Below are 13469 nucleotides of genomic sequence, written 5' to 3' on the forward strand. Positions count from 1 at the left end.
CCATCTTTCAGGCTGCCTGCACTTTCAAGGTTCCTTGACAGCTGGTGGCCTGCAAGCACACTGACGTCTGTTCAGTGTTTACCTCTTTTATCCAACTGTGGGCTATGCACTTCTCTGCTCAAATGATTTTGGTATCAGCACTGCAGTCAGGTCAGTCAGTGAGGGCCTTGTGTCTGTTTTCCTTTATCTTGGAGTTCCTGAAGTGTTGCACAGTACCTGACACATAGTAGGCATTCATTAATTCATCAAATAGTATCAAACATCCTATTGGGCATCAGGGGTAATTGTAAGTACTGGGTAAAATAGTATGAGTGAAACACACAAAAATCACTTTGGGGCAGCTCGCAGTGGTGCATGCCTATAATTCCAGTGACTTTGGAGGTTGAGGCAGGAGGATCAAAATTTCAAGGTCAGCCTCAGCAGGTTTGAGGCCAGCCTGGACGTGAGTCCCACCCATGTCTCACAAAAAATGAAAAGGACTGGGGATGTAGCTCAGTAGTAAAGCACCCTTTGGTTCAATTCCCAATAGGGTGGTGGGGTGGAGAAAAGAAAGAAAACAAGCTTCTTAAGGAGATGTGAAAGTTTAGAAGGTGGATAAGTGGGGCACCGTGAGGCAACTCCATCACCACCATGGTAAATTTACTTTGAAACATGGAAAAATGTGAACTCTTATCAGTTCCACCAACTCAGGCTTTTCCAAACCTCTTGGTGAACTTGGAGCCCCCCTGAGGGGGACAGGGAGGCAGCCACATGGAATGGCCAGTGTCCCCTTTCCTTAGCCCAGGTCCCTGCAACATGGGAGTTCCACTGCAGAAGGCATCCTGGCCTGTGCATCACATGACAGTCCCTGAGTGACTCATGCTGCTATTTCGGTGCCTCTGTCTTCAGGGTGTGGAAAGGTCGAGGGCTGCATTTGGAGTCAACTTGAGACCATAGCTCCTGAATTGGGCGAGAGACTGAAGGGGTTAATGAGTGTGACCAGTTTCCTGCAGCGCAAATTCCCAGTTTTAAAGTTCTCTTAATATCAGAAAAAGTCAAATAGTTGAAGTTCAGCACAGATGGGGAGTAGCGATGCAGGATGGTTGCAGGTCAGGATTCTGAAGAACTTTTGCTACGGGAGTGGGGATTTCAGAATATCGGGTTCAATCTTGTGAGAGCCAGATTTCATTCTGGTCAGGCCCAGTGGTGCAGGCCCGTAATCCCAGCGTCTCTGGAGGCTGAGGCAGGGGATCAAGAGTTAAAGCCAGCCTCAGCAAAAGCGAGGTGCTAAGCAACTCAGTGAGACCCTGTCTCTAAATAAAATACAAAAAAAGGGCTGGAGATGTAGCTCAGTGGTCAAGTGCCCCTGAATTCAATCCCCCACTCCAAAAAAATATTTAATTCTGGGTTTTGAGAAACTCCTAGAGAATATTCACATTTCCAACTTAACTCAGTGATCCTAATTCCCAGGCCTCTTTTTTTTTTTTTTTGGTCCCAGGGATTGAACCCAGGGTGCTTAACCACTGAGCCACATCTCCAGCACTTTCTATACATTTTTTAAATTTTTGAAACAGGGTCTTGCTAAGTTGCTTAGGGCCTCACTAAATTGCTGAGGTTGGCTTTGAACTCGTGATCCTCCTGCCTCAGTCTCCCAAGCTGCTGGGATTACAGCGTGCGCCTCTGCATCTGGCATCCCAGGTCTTTATTCAGATAGACTGAATCCTGACTAGTGGGGAAAGTTGAGGTGGATAAAGTAGGGGGAAAAAAAATTCTGTCCAACGCAGTGAACTTGTACAGAGAGCCAGGCACTGTGCCAGATGCTTCAAGGACTAAAGTGATGGTAATTATTATCTGATTATTATTAATCAGACAGCGCAGAGCCCAGTCCAGGACCTCACTCTCCACACTCCCTCCCTAGGTGATCTCAGCCAGTCTCATGGCTATAAATACCATCTCTGATGACTCCCATAATTCTGGCTGCAGCCTGGAGCATGCTCCCAAGTTCCAGGCTTGTCTATCCAGCTTGGCATCTGCCCTGGGATGACAAGTGGACTTCTCCACTGGTTCAAATTGGGCTCCCAATATTCTCCCTCAACCTGTTCTTGCCTTGACTTCCCCCTCATCCATGGCATCCCTGTCTTTCCAGTGCTTCAATCTGGAAACTATGAAGACATTCTTGACTCTTCTCATTCACCCACATCCCATCAGCAGATTCTATCAACCGGTTCAAACCCCTCAGTCCAAACCCCTCTGCTCCCCCTCAACTACCCTGACCTCTGACTGGGAAGTAGGAAGGAGTGTTGGCTTCCTGAGCTGGTGGCCAGAGTCAGGAGACAACTTTGTAAGACACTCTGCAAGGAGCCTTCTAGCCTGGGCACCCAGGTCATGAGGGTTGGGGTTGGATCGGGAGTGGGAAAGAGCTTCTGTCCTTCAAGTTCCCACTAAGACAAGTCTAATGGGGGCCTCTCCATCTCTCCATCAGCCCTGATAGAGACTAGAACCCCTCTCAGGAGGTAGGGAATCACATGATCTCCCAACTTGGGGCTACCTGTTTGGGGACCAGACCCCAATTTGGGGGGATGAAATTCCCTGACATGGGATGGAGGCCTAGAGTCACAGTAGACGGATCCCAAGACAGTGGTTCTTAACCAGGGCAGTTACGTTCCTAGCCGACACTTGGCACTGTCTGGAGACACTGCTGTTCATTTATCTTTTCTTATATTTTATGTTTTGGTATAGATCTGGTATGTTGCCCAGGCTGGTCTCCAACTCTTGAACTCAAGTGATCCTCCTGCCTCGGCTTCCTGAGTCGCTGGGATCTTAGGCATGTAACACCACCTGACATGGAGACATTTTTGGTTGGTGGTATGTGTCTGAGCTAGTGACCAAGGATGCAGCTGAATAGCCTACATAACCCAGGATAGCTCCCTCCAATTATTTGGTCCCAAATTCAATACGATTGAGGTTGAGAAATGTAAAACGTGGCCTTTCTTTTCTTTCTTTCTTTTTTTTTTTTTTTTTTTTTGTACTGGGGATTGAACACAGTGACACCACTGAGCTACACCCCCAACCCTTTTTATTTTGAGACACTGTCTTGCTAAGTCGAGGCTGGCCTCCAGTTTGCCATCCGCCTCCTGAATCACTGGTTACAGGTGTGTGCCACCATGCCCACTTGGGGACACTCTGTGTTGACTGCCCTGAGGCCACCGTGATGTACCACTGAGAGAGTCAGCTGTTCCTGCCATCCCAGCCCACTCCAGCTCAACCTAGCCTCCAGTGAATCACACCAAGTGACCCTTGCAGAGGTCACAGGAAGCCAAAGAATCACCTCTGAGCCCTGACCAAATCCCAAATAACAGGTGCAACTAAATGGCCACTGTTTCTATCCACTAGAGCAAGGTAGTGAAGGTGTCCCACAACAGTAGGCAGCCAGAAAAGCCAGCGAGGACTTTTTTCTGAATTTAGAAGTTCCCATGGCCCCTTGCGGTGCAGGCTCCACCCCCACCTCCCAGCCCCACCTGGCATGTATCTCTAATGGCTTCCAGTGGCCAACCTTCCTCACAGCCTCCCACCCAGCAGCCAGAGGCACCTCCTGCAGGGGATCCTCTGCTCCCTAGTTGCAGCCCCACTGTACTTAGCATCCAATCCAAGTCCCAGGTGGCACTGTGGGTCTGCCCCGCTCTTGGGGACACCCCCTTCCCTCTGCTTCCATGTGCTTTTGCCATTCTGGTTTTTCCTGCACTGTTTGAAGTGCCCTGTATCTGAATACTATTTGCCCTGGGCCTCCCACACTGGATGCCAGTTCATGAGGGCAGGGACCGTGGTTCAGTCAGTTAAATGTAAATTGTAAGAGGCATTGTTTTGAACTAAGTTCCTGCACTGGGCCCCGTAGACCACACTAAAAATTAAAATGGAGTCACTCGGGCCAAAGTTCCAGGTTACCAAGCTGCAACTAAGCTGTTTATCTGAACTTCCAAGAAATCAGGATTAGAGAGAGAACAAATTCCCAGAAAGACAGGTTTCAATTGGCATGATAATGTTCCCTTTGACATAATCCTTACACACAAAAAGATAAATTGATGTAATCTGAGCTTATTTTTCTTTTACTGTCTCCCTGTCTCCACTTTACTAGGAAGGTAACTGCAATGACCAACCCACCCTGTGTCTTTTTGTTTCTTTTCTCTTCAGCTCTTTTGTGTCTGTAAAAGCAATTCCTTCTGCCTGGCTTACTAAAACACTTACTCTGTTTTATGGGGTAAAGTAGTAGCTAATTCTAGAACTCCTCAGGCATGGTGGTGCACACCTGTAATCCCAGTGACTCAGGAAGCTGAGGCAGGAGGATGGCAAATTTGAGACTAGAATGGGCAAGTTAGTGAGACCCTGTCTCAAAATAAAAAATAGAAAGGTCTGGGCTGTAGCTCACGGGTACAGCATCCCTGGGTTCAATCCCCAGTGCCAAAAAAAATAACAATAAAAATAAATAAAACTGGGAGTGGTTCATGCCTGTGGTCCATTACTTGGGAGACTGAGGCAGGAAAATCATTTGAGCCAGGAATTCAAAGCCAGACCCCCATTTAGACCCCCACCTCTTTAAAAAAAAAAAAAATCAACTTATTACTCTAGGGCTGGGTTAGCGAGGCCATGGGTTCCCTCTCCCACACCAAAAATGGGGGGATTTTATTCGGGGTTCTCAGGAATTACAACTCAGGAGATGGGGTTCAGACAGCTGTGACTCAGTGTTCCTAGGAAGGCAGGAAGAGAGGGGGCTCATAAACTGAGCAGGAACAGGGCTATGTGACCACGACCCAATGAAGAGTGTGTAAACAGAACAGAAACATCCATGCAACAGGCTGCATCGCAGAACCAGCAGCACGTGCCTATGATTTCGGTGCTCAGGAGGCTGGCACAGGAGAATGGCAAGTTTGGGGCCAACCTAGGCAATTTATTGAGACCCTGTCTCAAAATGAATAAAAGGGCTGGGGAGGTAGCTCAGTGGTAGTACCACAAACAAAGCAAAGGAGCAAGAGTCCATAACCTCTTGATACGCCTCTGGGCCTCTGGGTACAGGTTAACTTCATCATATTGAGGTGGTTTCAGATGCCTGCGTTGAAAGGGTGGAGGTGACCAAAGTCCGCATTTCTGTCAGCAGCGGGAATTTCCCAGTGGTCTCTTGACTCCATTTCAAAAGGCTCTTTCGATGTTTGTTACTTGATAGTTTTCTCTTTTCACGACCCCAATGTGGGGACTCTGGTCAGTGTCTAATAAAATGTCTGTTAAATGAGCAGATGGAAGTGACCTCCATTCAGTCCCCCACAGGGTCCCTCAGACTCTCTCAGGAAGTAAACCTTCCCCCTCGACCTCCTCACTCCCCATTCTGATCATTCTTTTCTAGGTCAAATGATTCAGTCCCCCCAGATCCCAGTGTCCCAACCCTGCTGTCTCCTTTCCAGCATCTGTTTGTGTGTGTGTGTGTGTGTGTGTGTGTGTACGGGGTGTTGGGATGGTGTCTTCACGCCCTCTAGGCATAATTTTCATTCGGAGACACAGTCTCATTAAATTTTCCAGGCTGGCTTCCTGAGTACTGGGATCGTAGGTGTGTACCCCCACACTGGGCTCCAGCAGTTTTCTTGAGAAATGCCAAGAGACAGAGTGTGGGATGGGAGGAAGGCCCTATCCTGGGCGAAGGTACCGTTAGCCACGTCTGTGTCAGGTGGGATCAGGCGTATTCAGGGTGGTGTGGACGTAGACTGCAATGTCAGCTATAAATTTAGTTTAGGGATTATCTCATGGGGACTGCACCCTGGTAGCTGAGAGTGTGTGTTGTAACACTGTTGGGACAGCAACAGCAACGGAAACCATCAACCCGTCCAGCCGTGGAGGAGCCCGGAAAGCACATGCTGCCTCCGTAGACTGGAGAGTTAGTGAGAGTGACAAAGAGCGTTTGGGTAGATGGGGACACGCCCATATATGTGTTGGAATGCACCATTGGGATATAGTGATATCATAAAAAATGCATATGTGGTCTCCGTCCTGGGTTCCTGATACTGAGCTCCTTCAGATCCAAAGTCTCCAGAATGATCGGGCCAGGAAGAACGTCTTTTATTATTCATAATAACCAATGGCCAGTGACAAGCAATCCCACCTAGCAGAAGCCCTAACTGATGGGTTCAGAGTTTCCAGAATGGTGAACACACAGAGGCTGGTGGTTCAGAGTGAGCAAGAGACTCCACAGGCCTCCCATCCCCTCCCCACACCTGGCCCTGGGCAGCTTTAGGAAGCAAACTGCTTTCCTGAACCCGTGAGCTCTTCCCACCAACCTCTCTTTATGAACTCAGGGGTGCTCTCCCACTGAGCCACCTCCCCAGCCCTTTTTATTTTTTATTTTGGAACAGAGTCTCATTAAGCTGCTGACACTGGCCTTGAACTTGAGATCCTCCTGCCTGAGTCACTGGAATTACAAGCTTGTGCCACCACACCCAGCTAATTTTGTGGATTTTTCTAGCAAATTCCTGACCCTAGGTAGGGATCATGGGAATCCCCAATTTATACTCAGTTGGTCAGAAGTGCAGAAGGTCCAGGATTTGCTGTGGGGAGCTGACGTGGGGCCCCCCTCATGCAATGGAGCATTAACTTGTGGGATCTGACGCTACTTCCAGGTAGTTAGTGTTAGGATGGGTGTGAATTGTAGGACGCCCCTTTGGTTTGGGAGAATCGGTCAGAATCTGACACACAATTGGTGTCAGAAGTGCTTATGAATCAAAAAAGCGATCACAGTAGCTGTGGAACACTGTGTATGGCCAAATCCTATTTTTGTACACAAAAAATTATGCATGTAAATCTCCATGTTTTATTATATATGCATGGAAAGTCTAGAAGGATACACAGCCAAAGGCTAAAGTAAGTACCTTTGTGGCTTGGGAATGGGGACGTGTCTACTGGAGCTGCCATAACTAAGGAAGGACCATAGACCCAGGGGCTTAGAAACAGAAAGAACTTCCTCCCAGTTCTGGAAGGCAGCAGCAGCCCTGGTTTCTCCCCAGGCCTCTCCTCCTCCTACAGAGAGCCGCCTTCTTGCTGTTCCTCATGTGGTCTTTCCTCTGTGCCCTGGGATCCCTGGTGTCTCTTTGTATCCAACTTCCTTTTTCTTCTCTTGTCTCTTTTCTTTCTATGATACTAGGGATTGAAACCAGGGACACTCTACCACATGAGAGCTACATGCCCGGCCTTTTTTATTTTGAGACAGGGTCTTGAGAAGTTACCCAGGCTGGCCTCGAACTCGTGATCCTCCTGCCTCAGTCTCCTGAGTAGCTGGGAGGACAGGTGCGTGCCACCAGGCCTGACCAACTTTCTTCTACAAGAACACTGATGGGGCCAGGCGTGGTGGTGCGTGCCTGTCCTCCGCAGCTCTGGAGGCTGAGACAGGAGGATCAAGGGTTCAAATTCAGCCTCAGCAACTTAGCAAGGCCTAAGCAACTCATCGAGACCCTGTGTCTAATAATAAAATATGGGCGATGTGGTTCCTGGATTCAATCCCTGGAGCACACATCAGACTGCATTAAGGTTCAGCCTAGTCATCAGTAGCAAGTCCTGGGCCTCTCATACTTCTGACCAGCTGACTATAAATCGAGGGTTCCCATGACCCCTCCTTTGGGTTTAATAATTTGCTAGAATGACCCAGAAAGCAGAAAAACTTTTTAGTTGCTACCACTAGGCCTCATTTCAACTGAATCATCTCGTTTTCTCCTGGTGGTGCTGCAATAGAACCTAGGGTCTCGTGCATGGGCTATGCCCCTGGCCCTCATTTTTTATTTTATTTCTATGTTACTTTATTCTATTTCTATGTTGTTAAATTTTGTTACAATAAATATGACTTTTAAAGAGTTTTGTGCACATCAAACCAAATGTCCCTTGAGTACCTGGCTCCTTCCTAGACCTTCTCTGAAGTCCAAAGGCAGTGACAGCCTCCCTCTGCCAGCTCCAGGAGTTTCTGGCTCTGGCCTACCCAGGCCCTCCTGGGGGAGGCAGTATGGTTTAAGAACATTCTGGACCTGCTGGCCCTGAACATACAGGCCTTTCCCAGGCACCTGACATGGTCCTCAGACCCACCCTGTGGGGACTCAGATGCAGGAGGAGTGTCCTGCTATCCTAGCTCCTGGTCTGTAGCTAGAAGCTTTGGACATTTTACACCTTGTCACCTGTCCGTCCCTATGCACCTCTCAATATAATGACTGTGCAACGTGGCCAGTGAAACAGACAGTAAAATGAATGTAGGCAGGTGATAAAGGAAAATATGAAGAGACTGTTAGGGTCTGGATGGGGGGTTGAATGCAAGACTGTCATCTCCCAGAGCAGACCTCAGGAGACCCCAGCGGAGGCATGGAAGCCCTTCCACCAGATGAAGGAACAAAAGGCAGAAAGACAGCCAGGTTAAGAGGGGTGGGGCTGACAGGTGGAGGACTCAGGGCACAGCGGTGCCTGCACCCCGGGGAGAGGAGTGGGTGTGCAAGGATTCCCCTGGGTCCTGTTCCAGTTTTCAGCGGCAGATGTACCAGGAAAGCCTCCTTGGACGTGGCCCCAATCTCATTCCCACTTCAGCCCTGCAGAGGTGGTGCATCTGCTCCCTTGGGTGTCTTCACAGCCCCAACAGGTGAGAGGCCACGTGGAACAGAACCGAGTGGTCTCAGGGGTCACCTAGTGCCAACTGCCAGCTGCATGAGTGAGCGAGGCCATCTTGGACACCCCTGTGGACTTGCAAGATGACCGTAGGCTGCAGGTGCAGGGGTGACCGAGGTGATGCTGGCGGATAAACCATCCAGTTCACCCCAGCCTAGACTGCTGGTTTAGGAGGGCTGTTATTTTATTTTATTTTTTTTAATTTTAATTTATTTTTATTGTAAACAAATGGGATACATGTTGTTTCTGTTTGTACATGGAGTAACAGCATACCATTTGCGTAGTAATACATTTACATAGGGTAATGATGTTTGATTCATTCCATTATTTTTTCCTTCACCCCCACCCCTCCCACCCCTCTTTTCCCTCTATACAGTCCCTCCTTCCTCCACTCTTGCCCCCCTCTCACCCCCCATCATGTGTCATCATCCGCTTATCAGTGAGATCATTTGCCTTTTGGATTTTTGAGATTGGCTTATCTCACTTAGCATGATATTCTCCAATTTCATCCATTTGCCTGCAAATGCCATAATTTTATCATTCCTTATGGCTGAGTAATATTCTATTGTGTATATATATATATATATATATATATATATATATGCCACAGTTTCTTTATCCATTCATCAATTGAAGGACATCTAGGTTGGTTCCACAGTCTGGCTATTGTGAATTGAGCAGCTATGAACATTGATGTGGCTGTATCTCTGTAGTATGCTGATTTTAAGTCCTTTGGGTACAGGCCGAGGAGTGGGATAGCTGGGTCAAATGGGGGGTCTATCCCAAGTTTTCTAAGGATCTCCACACTGCTTTCCAGAGTGGCTGCACTAATTTGCAGCCCCACCAGCAATGTATGAGTGTACCTTTTTCCCCACATCCTAGGAGGGTTGTTATTTTAAATCAGGAAATTTCCAGTGGTTTATTATGAAGCAATAGACAAGTACACAGTATAAGAGAACCCAAATTCAGAAACAGTGTTTGAGGATTTATAGGAATGGATTCATCATGTTATAAGTTTGCTTTTTTTTCCGTTTGTTTTGCAGTGCTGGGGATCGAACACAGGGCCACTTACTTATTTTGAGAGAGGGTCTTGCTAAGTGGCCCATGCAGGTCCTGAACTTGTGATCCTCCTGCCTCGGCCTCCTGAGTAGCTGGGGTTACAGATGTGTGCCATGTGACAGACAGCCCACCACCACATTTTCAAGACTAGTCTCTCAGTGTACAAGAGTGGCTTACATGATCAGGAAAAAATTGTGCTTGGTAATGTGCAAGTCCCTTCTGTTGGAGTGTAAGGCGTTTGAGGACCCACGGATGTATTTCAACTCTGCGAAATGGAGTTTAAAATCTATTAGGGAATTTAATTACCTAAGTTTATAATGGGCATTCATTTTAAGAGGAATTTAATCTGTGAAACTTATGAGTTAATTAAATATTAATCATGGGATAGTGAAAGTCATCCTTCTTATTTTATAAAAAATTGTAGATTTATAAATAGAAAACTAGATTTGCAAGTTGCACTTGGGTGTTCAAGAAAAATGTTTAATTTATATGTTTAATAAATAAAGTGTTAATTTAAACACAAGCAGCAGTAGGTAGCCTTTCTCTGCGTGAAAGCCCTCTCCAACATGAAAACCCCTCAGCTGACGTGCCACAGCCCCACTGGAGGGTTTGGCATTCCAGAGACTTCCATGCCTTTGCTTCTGGGGGTCCCTCTGCCTGCAGTGCCCACAACACACACCTTTGGTACCTGGCAAAATGTCACTTTTTCCAAAAGGCCCAGATCAACCTCTAGGAAGACACCCTCCCTAGCCTCGTCAGAATCATGGCCCAGGTCTCCCACACAGCAAGCCATGGAGGGCTGTTGGTTGGGACCTTCACTATCTCAGCCACCACCTGAGAACAGAGATGAGTCCCGACAAAAAGAAAGAGAAGGGGCTGGTGCACAGGGGCATCTGGCTGGAGGAGGGGTTAGGGCGCTCAAGATTTTCCGGTCTGGGTGAGAGGCGACCTCCTGACTGGGCACCAAGACTTTCCCTGGCTGGGACCCCTGCCACTCGCCGTGTCCGCTTCCCCAGGCTTGCCAGCAAGGACAGAGAGGGCAGAATAAAGGCCCTCCAGAAACGTCCACATCCTAAACCCAGAGCCCGTGAAAATGTTGCCGGGCAAAGGGGGAATTAGGTAGCAAATCCATTGGCCTTAAGTAGTGAGGTTATCATGGATTATCCGGTGGGTCCCGTGGAATCCCAAGGGTCCCTGAACATGAAAGAGGGAAACAGGAACTGGAGGAAAGGCCACCACAGAAGATGGAAAGGAGACGTTGCAGTGTTGGCTTTGAAGCTGGAGGAAGGGGCTGCCAGCCAAGGGATGCAGGTGGTCTCTGGAAGTTGGAAAAGGAACAGCTTCTCCCCTGCAGCTTCTGGGAAGGACCGTGGCCCTGAGGAGGCCTTGATGTTAGCAACTCCTGTCAGATTTCTGTCTAACAAAACCCAGAAATGAGAAATGGTGTTGTTTAAGGTGCTAGGTACCCAATTCAGAGGGTCACCCACCTGTTTCATGAATCAGTGACAGGTGCAAGAATATTTATCAGACCACAGATGGGACCAATCAGACCTGGGCCCAAGTGGGGATGGAGGGGTTGGTTCCTGGCCCTTAGCTTCTCATTGGCCCCATTACCCTCTTTACCAGGTTGGGTCACTGTCAAGGGCCTGTGCTGACCTACCCTCCAGCTGATTTACTGTCTGAAGTGCAAGGCTCAGCCCATGGTCACAGTGGTGGTGCCACCTGAACCCACAGGGCAGATTGACCACTCTCACACAGTTGACCAGGGCTACTGCTGCAGGGGCAGGTTTACAACCTCATTCCTAAGGTGCCAACTCATCCCTAATGTACAGTTCCAGAAGCTGAAGCCTCAAGAGGCCAGTGTATCCCACGACGCAAAGCTAGTATGGGAACCTTCTCTGGAACCTTGGCTTCTAACTCCCAGGCACTGAAACATATCCCCCTACTCCTACCTCGGGCTAGGGATCAATCCCCTTGTTGTATACTAGGCAAGCCTCTACCACTGCACACCCAGCCTGGAAAACTATCCATTATTGTGAAAATTATTTTAATAGCATAGGAGAACATTAAAATATTTCAATTAAAAAAAATCTGTCCTCATAGTCTGTAAGAAGTTAGGGAAAATGTAAAGGAAAAAAATCGATTTAATTCTCCACCCGAGAAAGCCACAGGGCTCCCAAATCTCTGCCTTCGGATTCCACTATTTCCATCCCTACCTCCCTGGTTGCTCTAAATTCGGTTCCAGCAGGCCTCCGCCTCTGGGGCTTTTAGAAGGCAGAGGCGCAGCGGCCTGGGAAAAGTCGCCAAACTGGGAGTACCGGTTCGGTACCTGTCATCAGCCCACTTGCGCCGCAGGGAACTCGCCGCTCCTGGGGTCTGGGAGCGGGATAGGGAGCTGCGAGGCTAGTGGGGCGGCGCCGGGGTGACAGTGGAGAGAAAAGTTCGGGTCCCTCTGGCTGCAAACCCCTCGGCACCGAGGGCGCGGCGCTGGCCTCCGTGTCGCGTTCGGAGCGCCGGGGCCCGCCCGATCCGCAGAGGGGCCCGGGGCGCAGAAGCGGGGCGGGAGGCGCGCCTTGTCCGGCGGCAGCGGCGGCAGATCTGGCACCGCAGCCCGGGAAAGCCCCGAGGCGGAGCTGCCGCGAGGGGGCGGCCGGCGGCCGGGGAGGGACGCGCACGTGTGTAAAGGAGCGCGCGGGCCCCGCCGGCCGGCCGGACTACAAGTTCCAGGGTGCCCAGCGGCGCGCCCGGGTTTTTCTGGCCGCGCCGCCCGCCGGCTCCAAGCAGGTCGCCACGGGCTGGCACGCGCTACCCGGTCCCCGAGTAAATAAGGGAGAGACTCTCCCGAGCACCGTAAATAGAGTCCAAGTGGGCGGGCAGCCGCCCCGCGCCGCCTGCTCATGTCTCTGCAGAGCCGAGTGTCCCGCCGCCTGGCACAACTGCGCGCGGCGGGACAGCTGCTGGTCGCCCCGCGCCCCGGGCCCGGCCCCTCGGCTGCCACGCGGACCCGCAGCAGTGTGTGCGGTCCTCCGGCGTCCCTGGGCACGCACGACCCCCGCGCGCGAACCTCGGCGGGAGTTGGGGCTTGGGGGGCGGCGGCGGTGGGGCGGAGAGCCGGGGTGCGCACCTGGGCCCCCCTGGCCATGGCGGCGAAGGTGGACCTGAGCACCTCCACCGACTGGAAGGAGGCAAAATGTAAGTGGAAGCGCGAGGGGCAAGGGTGGCCCACGTGGGTCTCCCGATTGGACAGCACCCCACGAGCAGCCTCTTCCACCGAGAGACCTGGGGAAGTTGAGGCCCTGTCTGCCCCAAGTCGGACACTTCCCCCACTCGCAGCCACGCCCCCTGGCCCGTACCCTGCCCCACACCAGGTTCACGCAAGACCAGGTCGAGTCTCCTGTTGGGGACGGTGTGACTACAGCGGCCTGACCTCTGGAACGGGTCTCTGGGTACCCCCAGAGATCATTTGGGACCTACCACTTTAGGCCATTGTGCAGGAGGGAAACTGAGGCCCAGTAGCAGAACCCACTTCCCAAGGTCACTCAGCGATTTTGGTAGAACTGAGATTAGAATTCTGACCTCCCCATACTTGTAGTTTGGTTCTCAAGTGGTGGCATTTGAGGCCAAGTGGGAACAGCCCTGGGGCAGGCCGTCCATCTGGGGGTCAGATAGCCCCAGAGTGACCTCCCTAGGCAGACCTGCCCTGCTCTTAGCCCAGCCCCGCTTAGAGTCTTCCCGGGCAAGGTCTGGTGCTCTTTTGC

At 50.4% G+C, this 13469-nt stretch overlaps 1 protein-coding gene across 3 annotated transcripts in view; it reads left to right on the top strand.

Moving 5' to 3' along the window:
- Window positions 1–12465: 12465 nt before the first annotated feature.
- The window catches only part of Macrod1 (mono-ADP ribosylhydrolase 1), a 134540-nt gene continuing 133536 nt past the window's right edge, over window positions 12466–13469 (top strand). The window contains exon 1 of one of the 3 annotated variants that reach the window (XM_047515780.1): window positions 12466–12903. In XM_047515780.1, the coding sequence (XP_047371736.1) occupies window positions 12609–12903 (295 nt within the window). In that variant the 5' untranslated portion in view covers window positions 12466–12608. The remainder of the gene's footprint in view (window positions 12904–13469) is intronic. The other 2 variants (XM_047515779.1, XM_047515781.1) reach the window with 2 other exon arrangements.

The sequence above is a fragment of the Sciurus carolinensis genome, chromosome 11, assembly GCF_902686445.1.
Source record: "Sciurus carolinensis chromosome 11, mSciCar1.2, whole genome shotgun sequence".
Classification (NCBI taxonomy): Eukaryota; Metazoa; Chordata; class Mammalia; order Rodentia; family Sciuridae; genus Sciurus; species Sciurus carolinensis.